We start from the raw sequence: 23627 nt of genomic DNA, 5'->3' as shown, positions 1-23627 counted from the left end.
AGGGCGGGGTGGGAGGAGTCGCGGCTCGCACTTTGGGATCAGACGGGAGCGCGAGTTGCGCGGGTTGGGCGGGCGAGTCCCTGCTCCAGCTCTGAGGGTCCGGCTTCCTCTCCCCCTCCCGCGCGGGGCGGGGTGGTGCGTTCCGAGTTCCCAGGAGTTCGAAGTGGGCGGGTGCCGGGGGAGTGGGGGGGAGGGGAGTGGCGGCGGCGGCGGCGGCAGTGGCGGGCGGCTCCCGCCTCAGCCTCGGCAGTGGCGTCGGCGACGGCGGAGTCGAAGCAGCCGCGAGCGCTCGGCTGAGTGTCAGCCGGCGGCGACGGCTCAAGAACTGGGAGTTAGGGACGCACGCACCGGACCTTCCGCCGCGGCCACTGCCGCCGCCGCCGCCGCCCAGAGCCGGAGGCGCCGGGGCCGGGGGAGCCGGGCGGCGGGAGTGCGAGCGGGCCGGGGGGAGGGTGGGGGATGGCGCGGACCCCGGGGCCAGCTCCACTGTGTCCCGGAGGCGGCAAAGCACAACTTTCCTCCGCTTCTCCCCCCGGGGCCGGGCTCCTGCTGCCGCCCCCGACGCCACCGCCGCTGCTGCTGCTGCTCTTTCCGCTGCTGTTCTTCTCCTGGCTCTGTGGTAGGTGAACCTCGGCTGCCGGCGCGGGCTGAGGGGAGGCGCGACCGAGTGTCCCTGCGCCGCGGCCGGGCCGGCGCGGGCCGTTCTCTCGTGTGGAAGGCGGTTGTAGTCGGCGGTTGGCTGCGCGAGCGGGTGCGGTGGACTTTGGCTGGAAACTTTTCGCCGCGCCCGGGGCGAGGCCGGGGAAGGGCCGGGGCTGGCGACTGAGGCGCCGACTGCCCGCTCCCCTCCCCCGCGGCCGCGCGGCTCGCCACGCTGCCGGTCGAGGTTTGGCTACAGTGTTCTCGGTCCGGACGCCGAGTGCTCGGTGCGCCAGGGGTCCCTTGTTGTTTGCTCTCGGGACCGTTACTTGCTCGCTCATTCGCAGAGGAAGCCGAAAGCACAGACTTCTGTGCTGGCGCTAAGGTGATGGGATGCTCGTTTGCCGCCTCATTTTTTTCCCGGGTGAAACTTGAGCTGTGAGCTTAGATACCTTTAGGAACACAAGGACCGACGACGGAATGAAGCCTTTGGGTTCCCACCCCGCTTCTTCCACCCTGGAGAAGGCACCATGTTAGCCCATCCTGAAGCATTCCCTACAGTTTTCTTCGATCCTCTGGCCCCTTTCTGCCCTGGCAGCCTCTGGATCGCTTTGCATTGAGCCTGTCGCTGCCTGCCAGTATGTGGGACGTCTGTCTCACTGTCCATGTTTATTTTAGCTGAGCCAGTTTGTCTTCAGGACTTTGATTTATGTGTAAAATACCTGAGTGCATTGGCCGCGCCCCGGCTGTTCTGGTCAAAATAAGCCCCACGCCTCTTCCCTGCCGTTCTTCCCACGTGTTCTGTTACAGTTTTGTCGCATTTGGGAGGTGGTCTCATTGTAAGTTCACTTCCTAGGCATCAGAGACTAGAAGCCTACTTGTTAAAAGTATCGTTAAATAAACATCTCCGTTTCATGCGAGAGACGTGGACTTAAGTGATCCTTAATGGAAGGCGGCGATTTGGGAGACTGAGGCCACCGGTCTAGCTCTGGGGACTAGCTCTGTCTTTTGGTAATACCGGAACACAGCAGGACGTTATTCATTCGGTGACTCCCACTTAGTGAGGAAAGTGGAGAGGAAAACTTAGGCTCAAAGCGTGTTTTACCTGAGACATTTTTCTGGTACATTAATCTGCTCTTGGATGTCAGCATTTAATGAAATCTTAACAGAAACCAGGAAGTTTTACCAGTATTTACTACAGGAAGAGATGTGTGCGGTTTTCTTGGATGGTGTGATTTAGAAGAGAATCCTATACCCTTGTACCCTGTAGGTGTGTCGGGGTAGCTGGTTATGAGGAAGGCAAAGTTTTCAAGAGATTGAGTGCCCCTTATAGGCTGAGAATTTCCACTACCAAATCACTGTCACGGTTAAAGCACTGTAATGACAGTTTCTGATTTACAGAGTATAGTATGATAAATGGCATGTTATCTAATCTACATTGTTTCTGTAGTCCCACTCGCCAGATGTTTGGTTTCAAGACACAATTCTTAATGCTGTTACTTCTTTATATTGATGCAAGATTCTGGATTGAATTTTATGTACTGTTCTTTTGCATTAAGGAGTGTTGTGGAATACAGTTGGGTGGGAGGAAAATGGGAGGGGGATGTTAGCAGTTTACTATTCTGATTCAGATTGTGTTAAAGACTAAGAATATTTGTACCTCCAGTAAAGGTTTATCTAGCTAAGCAAAGCCCCATAGAAGACTGAAGCAAGGTAATATGTACAGGTAATACAAGGAATATTAAATTTGGGTGATAATTTCATAGTTATTGTGAAAGTAAAGTGTCATTTACTTTTTGAAGAAACACATTGGAATTCACATGAAAGAAGAAAATAATTTAAAAAAAATCCCCTTAATAATGTGCTTGATATTTTAGAGTCCTGAAAATTCAAGTAGTATGGGCAAACGGACTGTGATTTAGAGAGGTGTAAATTGGAAGTTTTTAAGAGTCATCTCTACTTGTAGTTGTAGAGACAGACACTAGCTTTGTATTACTGTGCACGGTTCATTTAAAGTGCTTCCTTTTTTTGGCTTATAGTGTTATAACACCCTAATTTGTGAACCCTTATGACAAGTTTTTTTTCTGTCAACCTTTATTTTAGAACTAAGTCTTTGAACAGGGCACAGTTGTCCTGATTTACGGATACTTAGTAAGTATGGAAACGGAAATTTCTTCTTGTAACCTGTACATTGATCTAACATTCGTAGTACTACTTACAAGCTTTGGCATGTACTGATGTTTGAGTTTAGTTTTATTTATAAATTTTATTGAAGTGTAGTTGAGTTACAATGCTTTGGAAGTTGTTAGAGAAGACTTTTAGGCTTTAAAGAGATGACTATGTGATGATTTGTTAATTAGAATGCTTTACTTATTTTTACCACATACAGATTATTTTTTTCTTTTTGCTGCTATTTTTGATATTCTGGTTACATATAGCATGGCCTTAACTATGCTAAGCTCTTGCAGTATCCTCTGTTAGCACAATATCATTTTTATGTCATGCTAATTTTACTGCTATAAAAAAAACCCTCACATTCAAACTAGTAGACATGATATTCTGAAAACTATAAAAAAATTAATCAGATTTGCTCTTTTGAAGGGTGTACATTATCTGTCCTATTTGAAGAACTGAAATTCTCACTTGTCCGGGTTAGTTTTTTTTAATGTATGTATGTGTATGTGTGTTAAGCCTAATAAATCATAGATGTAGAGGTTAAGAAGACTAGATTTTCAACATTTTCTGACTTTATAAACCTCATTTATTTAATTCTGAAAGTCTATATTTCTTTATGATGCCAATAATCAATTCATATGTCATGAGATTTATCTTAGTTTCCCTTCCAATATTTTCCTTGAGGGACAGAGAATATTAGCAGGGATATGGTATCGATGAGAGAGAAGATAGGCTATTGACCTAAGTTCCAGCTCTTCCCATTTTCAACAAGGTTTTTTCTTAAATGGATATTTAGAAGATTATAGAAGAAAAAAATCTAATCTGATGATGGAACATTTAACAGCACTTTCAGAGATTTCTTTATTCATGGCACTTGTTAGACACTTGAGGACACTGAATAAGGCAGAGTCCTGGCTTCAAGGAGCTTACAGCAGTATAATAGACATAATGTAAATAGATGGTCATAGAGCTTCCCTGATGGCCCAGATGGTAAAGAATCCACCTGCAGTGCAGAAGACCTGGGTTCTATCCCTGGGTTGGGAAGATCCCCTGGAGAAGGAAACTGCTACCTACTCCAGTATCCTTCCCTGGAGAAATCCACAGGCAGAGGAACCTGGCAGGCTACAGCCCATGGGGTCACAAAGAGTCAGATATGACTGAGCGACTTTGATATAGGACAGCTTGGTGTTTATGATAGATTTGTGCATGAGGTACTGTGGATTACCCAGAAGAGGAATACCTAACCAACTATGTAGAAATATTAGTGTAAACCGAGAAAAAAAAGTTACCTAAGAAAAAATCAGTTGAGTTAGATTTTCTTATTGAGATAGGTCATTGTGGTAGGTGGTATAAGTTTGCTGTCTGCACTTTATGGTTAAGATACTAAATAGGCAGTTGGAATCTGAAAAAAAATTGTCACTTACCAGCTGTGTGAATCATTGGCAAGTTATTTAACCTCAGTAAACTTAAGTTTTCTCATCTTTTCAAAAAAGGGTAATATCAACTTGCTTATAGAGTTCTTGTGAGGATTAAATGAAAGAAAATAAAATAGGAGAATGCATGGAATATACATTCAAATTTTAGCATTTATTTTATTTCATATTATTATTAGGGGCTTCGTTGGTGGCTCAGTGGTGAAGAATCTGCCTGCCAATGCAGGAGACGTGAGTTTGATCCCTGGGTTGGGAAGATCCCCTAGAGAAATAGTAAATGGCAACCCATGTCAGTATTCTTGCCTGGGAAATCCCATGAACAGAGGAGCCTGGTGGGCTGTAGTCCACAGGGTGGCAAAAGAGTTGAACACAACTTAGCTACTAAGCAACAAAGACAAACCAACCAACATGATATTTGTCATTCTTAAATTTTACCCTGATGACTTGAAGAATTGGGTTTTCAAATTGATTGACTTGCTTTTTTTTATACTTTCATCTTTATTTTGAGTGTATAGCCCAATCAGTGCTCTTGAAGTGTTTGTTAAATTTACCTCAGATAAGTATACAGACCAGTTTTCAGAATGTTAGAATGTAGTAAAATTAACCCAGCTGTGTAATTGTATGGAATCTAGTTGGATGGTCCCATAATGATGTAGATTGTGTTTTAGGACTTGGCGGTTCTGTGTGATCACTTAGAACGTTAGTGGTTATACTGAAGTGTGGAGTCAAAAATGTGCAGTTAAAGATGGAGTCATAATTTCATTTCTACTTTAGCAAGTTACTGGTAGTATCAGGTTGGAGCCTACAATATATATTGCCCATATCAAACTTTCTGCTTCTAAGATGGATATAATTGGAAAGTGACCCAAATTTAAAAGAAAGCAAAAAAGAGCAAAATAATTGGAAAGTGACCCAAATTTAAAAGGAAGCAAAAAAGAGCAAATTTTGCATTTAGCTACAGTGTCCAAAATAGGAATTGGGAAAAGCTGGTCAATAATATGTTTGTGGGTGTATTTACTGTTTTACCTTGTTTATGTCACTTATGCATATATATGTGTGTGTAAAAAAATATATATATATATAAGTGATTCAGCAACTTTAAGGTACATTTTGCATCTGTATAGTTCAGGAACAAAACTTATGGCTTATTGCCTATTATTTGAAAATGATTGAAGTGAAGCTGGCTGTGATACCCTTGTTAAAAAGGAGTATTTTGGTATTCTGTAGCTTACCCCTTAAAAAAATTAGTGAGTAAATAACATATTCCTATGGCATATTCTATACTCTATTAAAGTCCTCATAAAATTGACAATACTGAATACATGATTTGTGCAGGATGTGGCATTTAATTAATAATAGCCAAAGTGAAGTGGAGTGAAGTTAAAGTCTCTCAGTCGTGTCCTACTCTTTGTAACCCCATGAATCATACAGTCCATGGAATTCTCCAGGAGAGAGTACTGGTAGCCTTTCCTTTCTCCAGGGGATCTTCCCAGCCCAAGGATTGAACCCAGGTCTCCCGCATTGCAGGTGGATTCCTTACCAGCTGAGCCACAAGGGAAGCCCAAGAAGACTGGAGTGGGTAGCCTATTCCTTCTCCAGTGGATCTTCCCAACCCAGGATCTTCCCAATCGAACTAGGGTCTCCTGCATTGCAGGTGTACTCTTTACCAACTGATCTATCAGGGAAGCCCTAATAATGGCTATTAATATGTAAATATAGGCTAAAATCAAAGAACCTTTAAGTAAGTAGTGAGTGTGTCAGAAACTCAGATCCAAAAATCTCAGCACCAGTAATGTCATACTTTTGGTTACCTTTTATATTTTTATCTAAAATTATCTTGAACCCATATCCTTTCTTGAGTTTATAAAACTTATGATTTTCTGTTTTAGGCTCTGACATAGATTAATTATTTATGCAAATAAAATTTGTTGTGAATCTTTATCAAGGGTGAATTTTAGGTTTTTTCCTAAATGGCTCACTTATGACAGCATAGGTCATTAATTTAAAATTTTAGTGAGGGCTGCCTCCTGTTAAGTCTAGATACAGCTATATTGCAGGTATTATAGCTGTTTCAGAAACAATATTGTATTTCATACTTATATTGTGAGTTTTACATGTTTTCTTTAATATTGCATCCAGGGAGATTATTTTACTTGCAGCCCTGTTAATTGCCCAATATTCATTCTGCTAATTAAGATCAGTAGGAAAGAAGTACCATGTAGTATCGTAAGTAGATATTCATAAACTGGAATTTGAGGTATGGTATGTAAGAACATATCAGCTCATAACTGGTTTAAATGACAAAGAATTGATAGCGTTTCTGATGATTATTTTGTAGCTCTGAGATATTTAATTATACTTGTGACTCTATAGATAGGAGAGGTTATAATAGTTTTTTTTTTCTTTTTTGACTTTATTTGGTTTCCTTTAATAGTTTAAAAAAAAAAACTTGTTTTTTTTTTTTTTTTAATAGGGTGGCTGTTGTACCAGTAGAGGCGCTTTACTTTAAGCTGTTAGATTTCTTCAGAAGTAAAACTTTTGAAAAGGAGGAGGGTATATCTATAAATCACTATTCTCAGCTACCCAAGGTCAGCAAAAGTATAGTGTATTGATAGGTTCAAATACTAGTTACTAGGGAATCTTTTTCAAAACAACATGCCAGGCCCCACCGTGGACTTACTGGATCAAGAATTTTGCAAGGGGGTAGAGAGTGGAGCCTGGTGATTGGGGCATTTGTATTTTAAGAGACATCTTCAGTTGATTGTTTCCTCCCTTGATGAGTACTGTTTATTATAGCACTTTTATATATGATTTGACCAGATGTGGTCATTATTTTGTTTACTATTGTATCTCATATGCTAGGTATGCAGTGGGTGCTCAGATTTCTTTATAGCAAGAGCTTAACAACAAAATAAAATTTAGTCTAAACCATCAATGTCCCAATAGAGATCTGTGAACTATATACATAGTTTTAAGTTATCCTGATGCCACATTAAAAAAATAATGAACATGTGAAATTAATATATTTTATTTAACAGAGTATAACCAAAATGTTATTTAGCATGCAGTTGATATTTAAAAATTGAGATATTTTACATTTTTTTTTTCTTTTGTAGTAAGTCTTTGAAATCTGATGTGTACTATACACTTACGGATTGTTGTTTGGATAAGCTGTATTTCATGTATTCAGAAGTCAGGTGTGGCTGGTGATTACCATATTGGACAGTGCAGTATGTAAACTGTATGTGGTCTCCAAAGTAGGTTATGCCCTCCTCTGGTACTTACTCAAAAGGCCTAAAATGATATTACTTTCCCTTCTTACCTAGTCCAATTCTGGAGCGCCCATTTTGAAATTAATTTTCTCTATGAATACCTCCCTCTCCACTTCTTTCATACAGTGAGCTTTTTTCTTTCTAACGTAGTTAATCTTTTTACTCATTATTTAGTAGTGTAATTGAGAGTTGTTCTATGATGTGTGCTCTTTGCAGTAAAGACTTTGCCTCAAGCTTCACTGTATGCATCCTAGCACCTATTACAGAATAAACACAAGTTATTTTTTAAACTTACAGATTTTTCACGTGTCAGGAAGGGAGAAATTTTTCTCTGCCCTTCTAGTTTCTCCTGTGTGGTCTGAATAACATTGACATGAGACAGTATAGGAGAAAATAAAATAGAAGTTTGATGCCATGTATACATGGAAGAGACTCAGGAAACTGCTTAATTGAAAGTCGCTCATTCGTATCTGACTCTTTGGGATGCCATGGACTCTACAGTTCATGGAATTCTCCAGGCAAGAATACTCGATGGGGTAGCAGTTCCCTTCTTCAGGGTATCTTCCCAACTCAGGTCTCCTACATTGCAGGCAGATTCTTTACTAGCTGAGCCACTGGGGAAGCCTTTCCAGGAAATGGCCTAACCCTCACGTTAAATACCAACTTTGGCTACAGACAAAACAGGGTACTGGGAGTAGTGATTTGGGACTTCAAAGGGGAGAAAGGCAACTCACATAAAGATGTAAAACAAGTGTTTGGTAAACAAATGTTTGCTGGGCCTTATAGACACAATGGGGACATAGAGTGGACTCTGATCTCTAGGCCATGCAGAGATTCCCCACTACACTTTGCCTTTACTTTTTACAGGTAACTCTGGTGATAGCTCAATGCCAGGCCCACTGTCTAAAAAAACTTTTTAGGCAATTGAGGGAAGGTCAAAGTTTCTTTCTGTCTTTTGGTCCTTGGTTGTTTTCAGCTCAAAATAATCCTATGCCAGAGACATTATTGGGGAGCAACTTTTGCTCCCAAACATTTGCTTTTTTCCCTGTTAATAAGTGTTTTAGAATTGACCAAATTTGCTATACAACAAAAGGGTATCAAGAGAATACTTAGCTTATGATTTCATCTTCCATGTTGAAATAAAATAATAAAACAGAATATAGCTATAATAAATAACTACAAAAACTTCTCTGAATTTGACTTCATTTCCTATCTGATCCTAGCTATCTTTCAAATCCTTAGTCCCTGGAGCAAATTCTGTTCATTTTTTCATGCTTTTAGGTTTTAAGCAATGTTTTCTGAATTGTTTAATAGAACCCTAGTTTCTGGAAAAAAGTGCCATGGTTGAATATATTTGGGAATGGGAAAAACTAATCATGTAACCCCCTCCTTCATGGAAAATCACTATGTGCATTAGCTTATTAATGGCTTAAGAAATTCTTCAATAAAATATCCTTTTCTGCAGTTTAATTAAACAGCCTATTTTTGCTGCAGAAGCTTTGTTGTACATAACACACTATAGGGAATGTATTCTTAAAGAGGTTTGATACTTGATATTTATTCCTATCCTGACATTTTTTCTATTGCTGTTTTCCAAGAAGGGGAGGGATTTATTTATTTAATATACTAGAAAAGGTTGATAGGCTTTAAAGATGTTACTTGGTGAGAAATGTTCTTCATTGCCTTTTCTTTTTTCTAAAAATTCCTTTTGCTTTCTCTAGTTCTGTCTTTATATTCTGTCCCCATTGTCTTACCCATTTTGAATCTGAAGAATTTGAGAAATTGACCTAGGAGGAATACAATTCTTCCTCTTTGGTATTAGCAGTATATTATTTACCCCAAAATATATGTAGCTTAAGCAGTTTCTTTGGGATATACCTCACTTTATGTATAATACGTATCATTCTGGGTTAGTGTTTTAGAAATAGAGTAGGTATATTTAAAATAGCTTTTCTGTTTTAATGGAAGTATACCATTGCAGTTACTGAAATGGACATGAAAAAACCAAGAGGTGGATATAAAAATGGATGTACACAGCTAGGACTCCAACTTAACATTTGAGAGCATTGTATAAAATTTAAAATGTGCTTGATTCTTTTTAATGGTTTCATTTCAGAGGAAAAACAAAAGTATTAATGAAGTGTTAGTATTGGAAAACTATGGTAAGATGAATTTCATATAGTGACTCTATGAGTTATCCATGATAGACATTATTGTCATTACTAAAATACCTGAGTCCATTGGTTTTGAAACTTATTAATACAGTATTTAATTTAGTCATTGCTACTGTGGGTTAGATTAAGATTTCATTTTACAAGTGTCCTTGTCATGAACTCCAAACTCCCTTATAATTTGATTTAGATTAGAGATAATCATTCATGGTTATAAATTCAGTTTAATGTTAAGTCAGAGAATAATCTATCTTGTATTTGAGTCTGCTTAGTAGTACCCGTGTGTTCAGTCATGTCCGACTCTTTGTAACCCCATGAGCTGTAGCCTGCCAGGCTCCTCTGTCCATGGAATTTTCCAGGCAAGAAGACCGGAGTGGGTTGCCATTTCCTTCTCCAATGAGAAGGAATACCCAGATTATTTTAAACGTAGAATTTTAAAAAAGCTTCTCTATTTTTTATTAAAGAAATTCAGATGGGAGAAGGTACAAGGTACATAGCTAACAGTCCTGTCCTTCTCATTAAGGGCACAGGGCTAGAGCATTATAGCATTTTTCACTAACCAGGAGTCTGCATATGTTAATTGCTGTAGCAGCTACTTAAAAGAGGTAAAAAATTAACACCAACAAAAACTTTGATAAACATATGCAAGTAATGCAGTTGTACTGAGCATCAACTTTTATATTAGCTTCTCATTCCTATGAGCAATTTCAAGGTTATATATATGTGATTATTTTGATGACACAGTTTCATTTGCCTAGTCCACATTGGAACCAGAGTGAATTTTAGTATTGAAATAACAGTAAGAAACTCTTCTTTCAAGTTATTACCTTCTGTTGTACACTAGCACAGTGTCAAAGATTTGTTGTTTTTCTTTTAAAGCTGATATTGCTTTTTCAGTTGAATGACAAAAAGAAGGCACATCAAGGTTAGAATTAGTAATGCTAATGAAAACATCTTTCTTAGCAAGAAATAAGACTCTTTGGACTACTGATACTCTTCTCTGTATTTAAGATAGATTATTTTTACATTTTTCAGTTAGAAACATTGTCCATTTTTAGATTATTTGTAAAAGATTTAGCAATTATGGTGGCTATTTTGAAACCATGAATTGTTTGTAAGGCTTATTTTCTATATGTGTATAGAAGAGTGTGAGCTTCGATTATATTTGTATTTGTTATATTTTGTAACTGCTAGTGAAAATGTTTTCATGAATAAGTAGCCGGTGAAGTTTTTATATAGCATTTTAAAAAGTCTTTTCTCTTATAATAAAAGCTTTAATGTTAACAGTGTCTGTTAAAATATAAAAACAAATCTGAAGTTCTCTGAGAAAATTACATATTTTTTCTTAGAGAATACTACTGTTGCTTTGCTGCCCTCTACAGTCATCTAAGATAGTCACTCTAGACTTTTCTTCCATCAGACAATTAAAATGCTTTCTTGACACGTGTGCTTTAAATTTCAAGAGTGGGTTAAATAATATTTACTGTTAAAGTATAACATATAGATAACAACAGTTGATCTATACCTTTAATGCAAAAAATAAAAGGTTTACAAATTGAAGCAGAGGATGGACAGGAGACTACTGCACGTGAGTCGAGAAGCAGATGATAGAGCACCAACCTGGTGTTGGGTAGTACAGAGGATACCACAGTGGAATAAGTGCTCACAAGCTTATAAACCTGCTAGTAAGAGTAACTGAGTGTTAGGTGTCTGTAATAATATACCAAATAGTATGATACAGCCTAAACAAAAAAAAAGATCAGTACGGCCTGGAAGAGTCAAGAACACTAACTAGAGGAAATGAAACGTTAAACTGTAGGGATGATTTGAGTTCAGGCAGGTGAAACAGGCTTATGTCAAACAGGAAAAGCAAATACTAGAACACAAAACATCTGTTACCCAGAAGGGGCTATGCTGGGACCCGTGGAGTCTTTTGCCCTTAAGAAATGTAAAATTTAATTGTTAGCAGATTTTGGGATTAGAAAATAGTGTGTGTGTTTCTGTTTGTCTATTTTATACCCAGTTACTTAATCTTTCTGCCTGTTTCAGTCCTTATGTGAAGTGAAAGTGAAAGTCACTTGGTCCTGTCCAAGCCTTTCCCTTCTCCAGGGGATCTTGCCAGCCCAAGGGTCGAACCCAGGGCTCCCACATTGCGGGTGGATTCTTTACCAGCTGAGCCACAAGGAAAGCCCAAGAATACTGGAGTGGGTAGCCTATCCCTTCTTCAGTGGATCTTCCCGACCCAGGAATCGAACCAGGGTCTCCTGCATTGCAGGCAGATTCTTTAACCAACTGAGCTATCAGGGAAGCCCCTTCAGTCCTTATACAGTTAGCTAAATGATACCTCCTTTACAGAGTTGCTGTGAAAATTAAATGCAATCCTTATTAAACTATAGATGGATGAAACTGGAGCCCATTATACAGAGTGAAGTAAGCCAGAAAGAAAAACACCAATACAGTATACTAATGCATATATATGGAATTTGAAAGATAGTAACGATAACCCTATATGCGAGACAGAATAAGAGACACAGATGCATAGAACAGTCTTATGGACTCTGAGGGAGAAGGTGAGGGTGGGACGTTCTGGGAGAATAGCATTGAAACATGTATATTATCATATGTGAAACAGAACACCATTCCAGTTTCGATGCATAAGACAAATGCTCAGGGCTGGGGCAATGGGATGACCCAGAAGGATGGGATGGGGAGGGAGGTGGGAGGGGCGTTCAGGAAGGGGAACACATGTAAACCCATGGCTGATTCATGTCAATGTATGTCAAAAACCACTACAATATTGTAAAGTAATTAGCCCCCAACTAAACTATAGTAAAGTGCTTTACAAATACAACTAACCATAATGCAAGGGAAAATGGATTGTCGTATATTAAAAATGCAAAGTGTATCTAATTCCTTCAAAAGAAGGAGTTTAACTGAGAAAGACTCAGTAGAAGACCTGATTTTCTAGCTGAACCTTGAAGAAAGAGTTTTCCATTTCTGAGGGAAGTCAGTAAAAAAGCATTCCAGGCTGAAAAGATCACTGGACTGAGGACTCTGTGGAAGGAATTAATGTTTTCATGTGGTTCAAGTATGAGCTGTTACTGAGGGGAGTCATAGATTTTGAAATACTTTGCTGATGCTGAGGAGATTAAAGTTTGTGTAGGAGGCAGTGAGAAGCTTTTGAAAGCAGATAACTACTGAGTCTGTGATTCCAGAATATTTTATAGCTCTGACAGCACTGTAAAAGATACATGGGAGATATGAGAGACAAGCAAAAGGGAAAACCATTACAGTTGTACACAGGAAGAGAATTGTGGAGATAAATGGCAATTTGATAGAAAAGTTTGAAGGGAGGGATGGATCTGAGAAGTGGATTACATGGTGTCTGAATATCATCATGGTTGAGGTAACAAGAGTTGGATGTGAACTTAGATTTCTTGAGTGACTAGAAAAGGATTGTTGTTGTTCAGTTGCTCAGTCATGTGTGACTCTTTGTGACCACATGAACTACAGCATGCCAGGCTTCCCTGTCCTTGACCATCTCCTGGAGCTTGCTTAAACTCACGTCCATTGAGTCAGTGATGCCATCTAACCATCTCGTCCTCTGTCATCCCCTTCTCCTCCTGCTTTCAGTCTTTCCTAGCATCAGGGTCTTTCCATTAAGTCGGCTGTTTGCATCAGATGGCCAAAGTATTGAAGCTTCAGCCTCAGCATTAGTTCCTCCAATGAATATTCAGGATTGATTTCCTTTAGGATTGACTGGTTTGATCTCTTTGCTGTCCAAGGGACTCTCAAGAGTCTTCTTTAACAGCACAGTTCAAACGTGTCAGTTCTTCGGTGCTTAGCATTCTTTATGGTCCAGCTTTCATATCCAAACATGACTACTGGAAAACCATAGCTTTGATAATACAGACCTTTGTTGACAAAGTAATGTCTCTGCTTTTTAATATGCTTTCTAGGTTTGTCGTAGCTTTTCTTCCACAGAGCAAGCGTCTTTTAATGTCATGGCTGCAGAAGGATTAATGAATCAGTCTAGTAACTTTGTGGAGGCATTTTGATTGTGGTGCGTGCCACTGGGACGTATTTTACAGCTGTAGTTAGAAATGTTACGAGAGAGTGGGAGGGAAGGATGTGGAATTGGGAATTATCAGTATTGAGGTATTTGGATTAGATGAGCTCTTTGAGGGAGAGGCAGAGTGAGAAAATAGAAGGAAGGGAGAAGAGAAGAGAGGAAGGAAGTGGAAGTAGGGAGGGGACTGGAAGCAATTTTAAAGGTTGAGGTACATTGATTAGGTAAGAGGGAGGGAAGGGATAAATAATCTGGGAATAAAATCTTGATAGATCAATACATTTAGTAGTTAAGAAAAGTACATTGATGACTCAGTAATTTAGTAAAAGTGTTTAGGAAAAAGATCAATTTTCAAAAAAATTAACTAATGAAGGAATAATGAAAAAACAGTAGGGTAGGACTTGCTCTTGGGAAAGAGGAAATGAACAAATAATTTGAAGGGGAATAGTATATCAATTATTGTGGCCTGAATGTGTTGTCCCCAAATTCCTGTGTTAGAGCTCTAATTCTCAATGTGATTCCATTTTTGTCCACAGGTTCTACTACTAAGTCCCATAGCCCAAGAGAATAAATTTTCTATGGGTGTCTACCATAGAGAGTTGAAGAAAAGCTTTTTAATTTTTATGATGAGACTTCTTTGTCTTTGTGAGGTGGATGGGAAGGGCATATTGATGTGGCACCATCCAGGAAGAGAAAGTAAGTGGATGGTGATGGTATAAATGAAAGGGAAAACTTAAAAACGAGAGAATAAAAAGGCAAAACAATACCTCTTGATCTCAGGATATGAAGAATGAGTAAAAGTTAGTGCATTTGGAGATTACGTATTAGGCAGATGGGAGAATAGTGTAAATACTGCTAAAAAGGAGGTTGAGGTTAAGAATTAGATACCAGATGGAAGGATTTATTAGTTTCCTAGGGCTGCTGTAACAAAATACTACAAACTGCATGGCTTACAGTAGCAGAAATTGATTCTCTCATGGTTCTAAAGCCTGGAAGTCTGAAATCAAGGTATTAGGAGGGCCACGTTCCCTCTGAAACTCTGGTGTAGAGTCCTTTCTTGCCTCATCCTAGCTTCCAGTGGTGGCCGTCAATCCTTGGCATTCCTTGGATTACAGCTGTATTCTTACAGTCACTGCATTTGTCATCACAGGCCATCATCCTCCCTGTGTTTTTGTCCTGGTTTTTGTTCCTTCTTTTGTAAGGACAGCAGCTATATTGAATTAAAGCCCAACCTACTCCAGTGTGACTGTACTTAATTTGCATCTTAATTATATCTACAAATACCTTATTTCCAAATAAGGTAACACTCACAGGTACTTGGAGTTAGGGTTTCAATATATTTTTAAAGGAGGATATAACACCTCATAACAAAGGGGTAATGATTTTGGTTTTGACTGTGTTAATTGTGAGATTTGAGGCTCAAGTCAGAGTGGCAGGTAAATACAGAATTTGAAGATGTGAAGTATGGGCTGGCTTGAACCAAACTTGAGACATTAATTCAGGAAATACTAAAACTCATATATGAATATTAATATGTTAACATTATATGTGTGTGTATATATATATATATATATACACTCACACATATACACATGTGTGTATATATATTATACATACAAACATACAGAAAAGTATACATGGAAAATGTGTAATCTGAAGAACTGTTACAAAGTGAGCATATCCACAGAAACATCACCCTGGTCAAGAAATAAATCTTTACCAGCACTTCAGAAGCCCCCTTCCCATTACTGTGCTTAGTCTGTGCTTAGTCGCCCAGTTGTGTCCCACTCCTTGTGACACCATGGACTGTAGCCTGCCAGGCTACAGGGGGATTCTCCAGGCAAGAATAGTGGAATGGGTTGCCATGCCCTCCTCCAGGGATCTTCTGAACCCAGGGATCGAACCTAGTTCTCCCGTATTGCAGACGGATTCTTGACCATTTGAGCCTCCAAGGAAGCCCTTCCCATTATTTTCCAATCACAATTCTTCTCTCTTCTTTAGTAATAACCACAATTCTGATTTCAACATCATAAATTAGTTTTACCTGTTTTCGAACTTTCTATTTCTTTGCCGATTTTGGAGAATTAACCATTTATCATTTTTAATGTTATGTAGACATTTAGGTTATTTTCATTTTGGGGGTTTTATGAATAGTACTGCTGTGAACATCACTGTACATATCTTTCTTGACTTACGCTGGGGTTACTTCCCCATGAGTTGAAAATATCACAAGTCAAGATTTATTTAATATATGTATCCTAACAGACATCACAGCTTAGCCTGTGTGTATATTGGTGTCTGTGTGTGCGTGCATGTGCACGCGTTTCGTGGTTCATTTGCATTTGACTCTGTGGCTCCATGAACTGTAGCCCACCAGGCTCCTCTGCCCATGGAATTTTCCAGGAAAGAATACTGAAGTGAGGTTAGATTTTCTACCCCTGGGGATCTTCCGAACCCAGAGATCCAACCCATGTCTTTTGCATCTCCTGCACTGGCAGGTGGATTCTTTACTGCTCGCACCACGTGGAAAGCCCACTGTATAGCCTAGTCTGTCTTAAACATGCTCAGAACACTTAACATTAGCCTGTAGTTGGGCTACCTAACAGAAATCCTGTTTTATAACAAAGTATTGAATATCTCATGTAATTTATTGAATACTATTCTCAAAAAATGGTTGTGTGTCTGTTGTTTACTCTTGCGATGGCATGACTGACTGGGACCTGCTCCTCACTGCCCAACACCATGGGAGAGTATCCTCCTGCATATTGGTAGCCTAGGAGAAGTTCGAAATTTGAAGTACACTTCCTTCTGAATGTATATTGCTTTTACACCGCCATAAAGTTGAAAAATATTTAACTTAAATCATCGATAGTTGGGGACCATCTGTGTCACTCTTTTGGTAGTGGAATTGCTGGTTTGTTTCGTGTATGTTTTGGTTGAAAAGGTTTTCCTGAGTGTTTGTTACAACTTATACTTCCCACCAGTAGTGTTTAAGAGTTTCGGTTGCTCTACTGCCTCACCGGCCCTTTGTTGTTGTTGTTCAGTTGCTCATTCGTGTCTGACTCTTTGCAACGCCATGGAATGCAGCACACCAGGCTTCCCTGTCCTTCACCATCTCCCAGAGCTTGCTCAAACTCATGTCCATTGAGTCAGTGATGCCAACCAACCATCTCGTCCCCTGTTTTCCTGTTCTCCTCCTGCCTTCAATCTTTCCCAGCATCAGGGTCTTTTCTAATGAGTTGGCTATTCGCATCAGGTGGCCAAGAGTATTGGAGTTTCGGCTTCAGTATCAGTCCTTTCAATGAATATTCAGGGTTGATTTTCTTTAGGATTGACTGCAGTTGGTCTCATTGTAGTCCAAGGGACTCTCAAGAGTCTTCTGCAACACCACAGTTCAAAAGCATCAGTTCTTTGGCACTCAGCCTTCTTTGTGGTCCAACTCTCACATCCATACACTACTACTGGAAAAACCATAGCTTTGACTAGACAGGTCTTTGTTGGCAAAGTGATGTCTCTGCTTTTTAATACACTGTCTAGGTTTGTCATAGCTTTTCTTCCAAGGAATAAGTGTCTCTTCATTTTTTTTTTATCCGTTCCAATCAGTGTGTAATGATGTAATATTGTGGTTGTAGTTTATACTTATCTGATGGCTGAGATCTAAGGATTATGAACTATTTGAATATCCTCCTGTGAAGTACCTTTTCATTCACTTCCCATTTTATCCATTTGGATTGTCATTTATCTGTGGATCTGTAGGAGTTGTTTTTGAATTCTAGATGTGAACCACTTACCATTTACGTGTATTGCAAATATCTTCTCCCACTCTGGCCTTTTCACTGTATTAATGGCATCTGTGGACGGACACTTTAATATATATTCATGTAGTTAAAACTAATCCTTTTCTTTATAATTAATTCTTTGTGTCTTATTTGCAAAGTCTTTCTCCATTATATCATCATGAAAACATTTTTCCCTAGAAACTTTATTATTTTTCCTTTAATATGATAACATCTAGAATTTATTTTTGTGGTTAATGAGGTAGTGTCCATATTTTTTCTTCATTTATTATCCACTTGACCATCTCCATTTATGGAAAAGACCCTCTGCTTTGCAGTACTGCCTTTATAATAAATAAAATAGCCATGTATGCCTGGGTTTAATTTTGGCCCTCTTCTTTGTTCCATTGGTCCATTTTACTATCTGTGCCCAAATACCATAGTGTCTGATTATAAGTGTATAATCATATATCCTGTATTGGGTACAATAAGTTAACCTATTTGTTCAAGTTTATTGTGGTAAACCTTGGTCCTTTTTTTTTTCCATGTACATTTTATTGGCAGTTTATCAGTTTTTACAGAAAACCTTCAAGGATATTAGTGGAAGTACATTAAGTCTATATGAATTAATGTGGGGTTAAATTGATATCTTTATAATACTGAATCTTCCAACTCAATGAACCTGATTTATCTATTTTCTGAGATTTTTGATACTTTCTTTCCATAAAACTTTAGTTTTTTTCTGTGTGTAGAGGTGTTGCATAACTATAAACTTTCAGTTATTTTAATTATAGATTTCAAGTTATTTTTTGATGATATTATAAATGATATTTTAAAATATTACTGTTTATAGGCGTATAAAAATATAGACCTTGCTATAACTTCATTTATTTCTAATATTTTGTTGAATCTTCTGGATTTTCCATCTATACAGTCATGCCATCTATGAATAATTAAAGCCTTATTTCTCGCCAATCCTTATACTTTTTTTTTTCTTTTCCTTTGCTTATTGCACTGGCTAGGACCTCCACTATGATGTTGAATTAAAGTGGTGACCGCAGGCATCGTTGTCTCATTCCTTATCTCAGAGGTAAAAGAGTGTTCAACATTTCAAAATTAAGTATGATGTTTGCTGTAGTTTTTTTTTTTTTTAAATCGCTATCAGTTTTGGAAATTTTCTTTCTACTCCTAGTTTGCCTATGAATTTTTATCATGGATAGAGTTTAATTTTATTAAATGCTTTTATTAATTTTGAGATCATATGATTTTTTTTTATAATGTGAATTACATTTAAAAAAGTGTTAAATCATCTTTGTGTTTCTGGAATAATCCCAATTTGGTTTTGATGAATGTATCCTTTATTATATTGCAGGATTCAACTTTTTTTTTGAGTTTTTTCTTTGCTATCTATGTTTATCAATTAAATTGGCCTGTAATTTTCTTACAATGCTCTTGCAAAGTTTTGACCAAGGTCATGCTAGATACACACAAAAAATTGAGAATTGCTGCATCTTTTTCTATTCTGTGTAAGAGTTTTAATAAGATTGATAACTTGTTTTTTTCTTTCAATTGGTAGAATTTGTTGGTAAAGCTGTCTGGACCGGAAGTAGTTTTTTTTGGGGAAGGGTTTTTAATTCCAGTTCATTTTTTAAGTAATCATTTTCTTCTTAAATCAGGTTTGGCACATTGCGTTTTTATAGGAATTTGTCAGTTTCCTGCTTGCACGTCTGTTGAGCTCAAGTTGTTATGTTTTTTTAACTAACTTTTTACTGCCTGAAGTATCTAATAGTAATGCCCCCCTTTCTCATTCCTCATGTTTATTTTATTTTATTTTTCTGTTTTCTGGATCAGTCTTGCCAGGAGTTAATCAGTTTTATTAAACTTTTCAAAGAGTCTGTCTTTAACTGATTGTCCAAGCTCTCTCTGTTTCCCTTTTTAAAAAAAATTTTGGCCTGTACCACATGGCATGGGGGATCTTAATTCCTCAATTAGGGGTTGAACCCAAGCCCCCTGCATTGGAAGCGTGGAGTCTTAACCCTGGACCATCAGGGAAGTCCTATGTTTGTTTTCTGTTTCATTATTATCTGTTCTGTATTTCTTCTACAGTTTTTGGAGGGTTTATTATTATTTTTTGGAAATGGCTGGTTAGATGATTGATTTTTAGTATTTATCATATATATGCAAATTGAGCCTGTATGTTTTCTAAATAAGATCACATTCACAGGTGAACATCTCCTAATTACTTTCTTCATCTGTGCTTTATTTTTTTCCACTATAATATATGAATATCTGCTACATGAATTTTTCTAGCTAATTTTTTGGCTTCTTGTATTTTTACTTTTCAGTATTACTTATTTTCTCCCTCTTATTTACAATTTCCTTGATTTGATTTTAAGCTCCTGAAGGGCATGGAATGTGCCTCTTCCTGTCCTTTCTCAGCATAAACTCTGGTCTATATTGGTAAGTGTTAAATAAGTGTTAGCGAAAAAAATGGATGTGCAAAGAAACCGAATTAAGAATTTGCCTTTCTGATTTCATCACTGTTATTTGTTACCAGTACTTTAGATTTTTCTTACTGTCTAAACTTCCCATATATTTTCTATTTCTCTGAATCTCTTTGCTTTCGTCCTTCTTCCTATAGTACCCATTCTCTGTTTGGAAAAACTCACCTTTAGAAAAATTCTACCTTGGCTAAATAAGATCTAGCTCAAGTTCTACTGCTTTTCCACATATTACCAAGTAAAATTAGTAATCACTAGTTTGGGCTTAGCTGAAGAAAATGTTTCAATTTTCCTTATTCTACACACTTCTCTCATTCCTTCTCCCAGGTCTCTTTTTCACGCTTAATTATGGTGACTTTCATAAAGATGCTGTAACCCAGTTTGCCTTGGAATGTCTAGGCTTACAACTGTATTTCTGACATAATCAACAATAATACTCTTCCACTTCTTTTCACTCTAAAGGATGTTTTTTGGCTTAGGTGACAGATTATATGATCACTCTACCACACATCCATTGCCTTGCATGTCTTATTTTCTCTTCTAGATTCTCAGCTCTTGGAAGTCTCAGGCTGTGTTATGTTCTGTGTTGTTATAATGTGCTTAGTCGCTTAGTCGTGTCCGACTCTGCAACCCACGGACTGCAGCCCACCAGGCTCCTCTGTCCCTGGGTATTCTCTAGGCAAGGATACTGGAGTGGGTTGTCATACCTTCCTCCAGGGGACCTTCCCAACCCAGAGATCAAACCCAGGTCTCCTGCATTGCAGGCAGATTCTTGACAGTCTGAGCCACGAGGAAAGCCCACGTTATAATACTTAGTACTTAATATGGAGTGAATGAAATGCAATAAATATTTGAGCTCTTACCATGTGCCATACATATTTGTAGTTTTTCCATATTAGCTCACTTATTTTTTCACTTATTACAACCTAGACTTGTAATATCTAAGCCCTTGCCCCAGTGTTTTTCATTTATAGCAGCCCTGCAGAATGTTAATTCTAAATCAGTTCAGCTGTACAAATTCTTTATGCTTATTTCTCAGCTACGAGTGGGACATGGGGAGAAAAAAAATCATACAACCATGCAGATTGGTGCCACTGTTAATCAGGCTTTAGCTTCAGTTGGACCTTAGACAGTTTTTCTAACAATTCTTTTAGTTTAGTTGGTGCATGCTCCATGAAGCTAAAGCCTGATTAACAGTGGCACCAATCTGCATGGTTGTATGATTTTTTTTCTCCCCATGTCCCACTTGTAGCTGAGAAATAAGCATAAAGAATTTGTACAGCTGAACTGATTTAGAATTAACATTCTGCAGGGCTGCTATAAATGAAAAACACTGGGGCAAGGGCTTAGATATTACAAGTCTAGGTTGTAATAAGTGAAAAAATAAGTGAGCTAATATGGAAAGCAATAGAATGGGAAAGACTAGAGATCTCTTCAAGAAAATTAGAAATACCAAGGGAACATTTCACGCAAAGAGGGGCTCAATAAAGGACAGAAATGGTATGGATCTAGCAGAAGCAGAAGATATTAAGAAGAGGTGGCAAGAATACACAGAAGAACTGTACAAAAAAGATCTTCACGACCCAGATAATCACGATGGTGTGATCACTCACTTAGAGCTAGACATCCTGGAATGCGAAGTCAAGTGGGCCTTAGAAAGCATCACTATGAACAAAGCTAGTGGAGGTGACGGGATTCCAGTTGAGCTTTTTCAAATCCTAAAAGATGATGCTGTGAAAGTGCTGCACTCAATATGCCAGCAAATTTGGAAAACTCAGCAGTGGCCACAGGACTGGAAAAGGTCAGTTTTCATTACAATCCCAAAGAGAGGCAGTGCCGAATAATGCTCAAACTACTGCACAGTTGCACTCATCTCACTTGCCAGTAAAATAATGCTCAAAATTCTCCAAGCCAGGCTTGAACTTCCAGATGTTCAAGCTGGTTTTAGAAAAGGCAGAGGAACCAGAGATCAAATTGCCAACATCTGATGGATCATTGAAAAAGCAAGAGAGTTCCAGAAAAACATTTATTTCTGCTTTATGGACTATGCCAAAGCCTTTGACAGTGTCAACCACAACAAACTGGAAAATTCTGAAAGAGATGGGAATACCAGACCACCTGACCTGCCTCTTGAGAAATCTGTATGCTGGTCAGAAAGCAACAGGTAGAACTGGACATGGAACAACAGACTGGTTCCAAATAGGAAAAGGAGTGCATCAAGCTGTGTATTGTCACCCTGCTTATTTAACTTACATGCAGAGTACATCATGAGAAACCCTGGGCTGGATAAAGCACAAGCTGGAATCAAGATTGCCGGGAGAAATACCAATAACCTCAGATATGCAGATGACACCACCCTTATGGCTGAAAGGGAAGAAGAACTTGAGAGTGTCTTGATGAAAGTGAAAGAGGAGAGTGAAAAAGTTGGCTTAAAGCTCAACATTCAGGAAACTAAGATCATGGCATCTGATCCCATCACTTCATGACAGATAGATGGAGAAGCAGTGGAAACAGTGACAGACTTTATTTTGGGGGGCTCCAAAATCACTACAGATTGTGACTGCAGCCATGAAATTAAAAGACATTTAGATAGCATATTAAAAAGCAGAGACATTACTTTGCCAACAAAGGTTCATCTAGTCAAAGCTATGGTTTTTCCAGTGGTCATGTATGGATGTGAGAGTTGGAGTATAAACAAAGCTGAGCGCCGAAGAATTGATGCTTTTGAACTGTGGTGTTGGAGAAGACTCTTGAGAGCCTTGGATAACAAGGAGATCCAACGAGTTCATCCTAAAGGAAATCAGTCCTGAATATTCATTGGAAGGACTGATGCTGAAGCTGAAACGCCAATACTTTGGCCACCTGATGTGAAGAACTGACTCATTTGAAAAGACCCTGATGCTGGGAAAGATTGAAGGCAGGAGAAGGGGACGACAGTGGATAAGATGGTTGGATGGCATCACTGACTCAATGGACATGAGTTTGAGTAAACTCCGGGAGTTGGTGATGGACAGGGAGGCCTGGTGTGCTGCAATCCGTGGGGCCGCGAAGAGTCGGACACGACTGAATGACTGAACTGAACTGACTGATTGTATGCTCCATGGTTTTTTTATTCATTTCGGCTGTGCTGTGTCTTCGTTGCAACACCTAGGCTCCTTTTTTCGATGTGTGGACTTCTCTAGTTGTGGCTCGTGGGCTCAGTAGTTGCAGCAAGTGGACTTAGTTGCACTGTGTGGGATCTTGGGTCCCTGACTAGGGATGGAACCAGAGCCCCTGCATTGGAAGCTCAGAGTCTTAACCACTGGATCACCAAGGAAGTTCCATTTAATTTTTTCTTTAAAATTTTACTAAAACCTTGTTAATTTTGTGGTAATAGTCATGTTTTATAGGTGATAAAACAAGGTTTTGAAGTACCCAGGGTTACACTGGTAATAATTTAGAGATCTGTGTGTTCTTGAATATAGGTTACTCAGGCTCCAGAGTTCTCTTTTTCTCCATCCTGTTACCATTCACAACTTTGATTCTGATTCACAAAGTATTACACTACTCAACCATAAGCTCCATGTACTTACTTAGAGATGCTGCTTTTAA

General features: G+C 38.7%; 1 protein-coding gene across 6 annotated transcripts in view; it reads left to right on the top strand.

Annotated features, from left to right (window-relative positions):
- Positions 1 to 281: 281 nt before the first annotated feature.
- NECTIN3 (nectin cell adhesion molecule 3) overlaps positions 282 to 23627 on the top strand; it is a 146008-nt gene continuing 122662 nt past the window's right edge. For 4 of the 6 annotated variants that reach the window (XM_081542747.1, XM_081542777.1, XM_081542786.1 and 1 more), the window contains exon 1: positions 282 to 619. In XM_081542747.1, coding sequence (XP_081398873.1) covers positions 460 to 619 — 160 coding nt within the window. In that variant the 5' untranslated portion in view covers positions 282 to 459. Of the gene's footprint in view, positions 620 to 780; positions 1025 to 6726; positions 6836 to 14295; positions 14456 to 23627 lie in introns of those variants that run through there. The other 2 variants (XM_081542759.1, XM_081542770.1) reach the window with 2 other exon arrangements.

This window comes from Giraffa tippelskirchi, chromosome 2, assembly GCF_054371585.1.
Source record: "Giraffa tippelskirchi isolate mGirTip1 chromosome 2, T2T-mGirTip1v1.2.pri, whole genome shotgun sequence".
Lineage (NCBI taxonomy): Eukaryota > Metazoa > Chordata > Mammalia > Artiodactyla > Giraffidae > Giraffa > Giraffa tippelskirchi.
The sequence above is the reverse complement of the archived record's forward strand: the minus strand, read 5'-3'. Positions and strand labels throughout refer to the sequence as shown.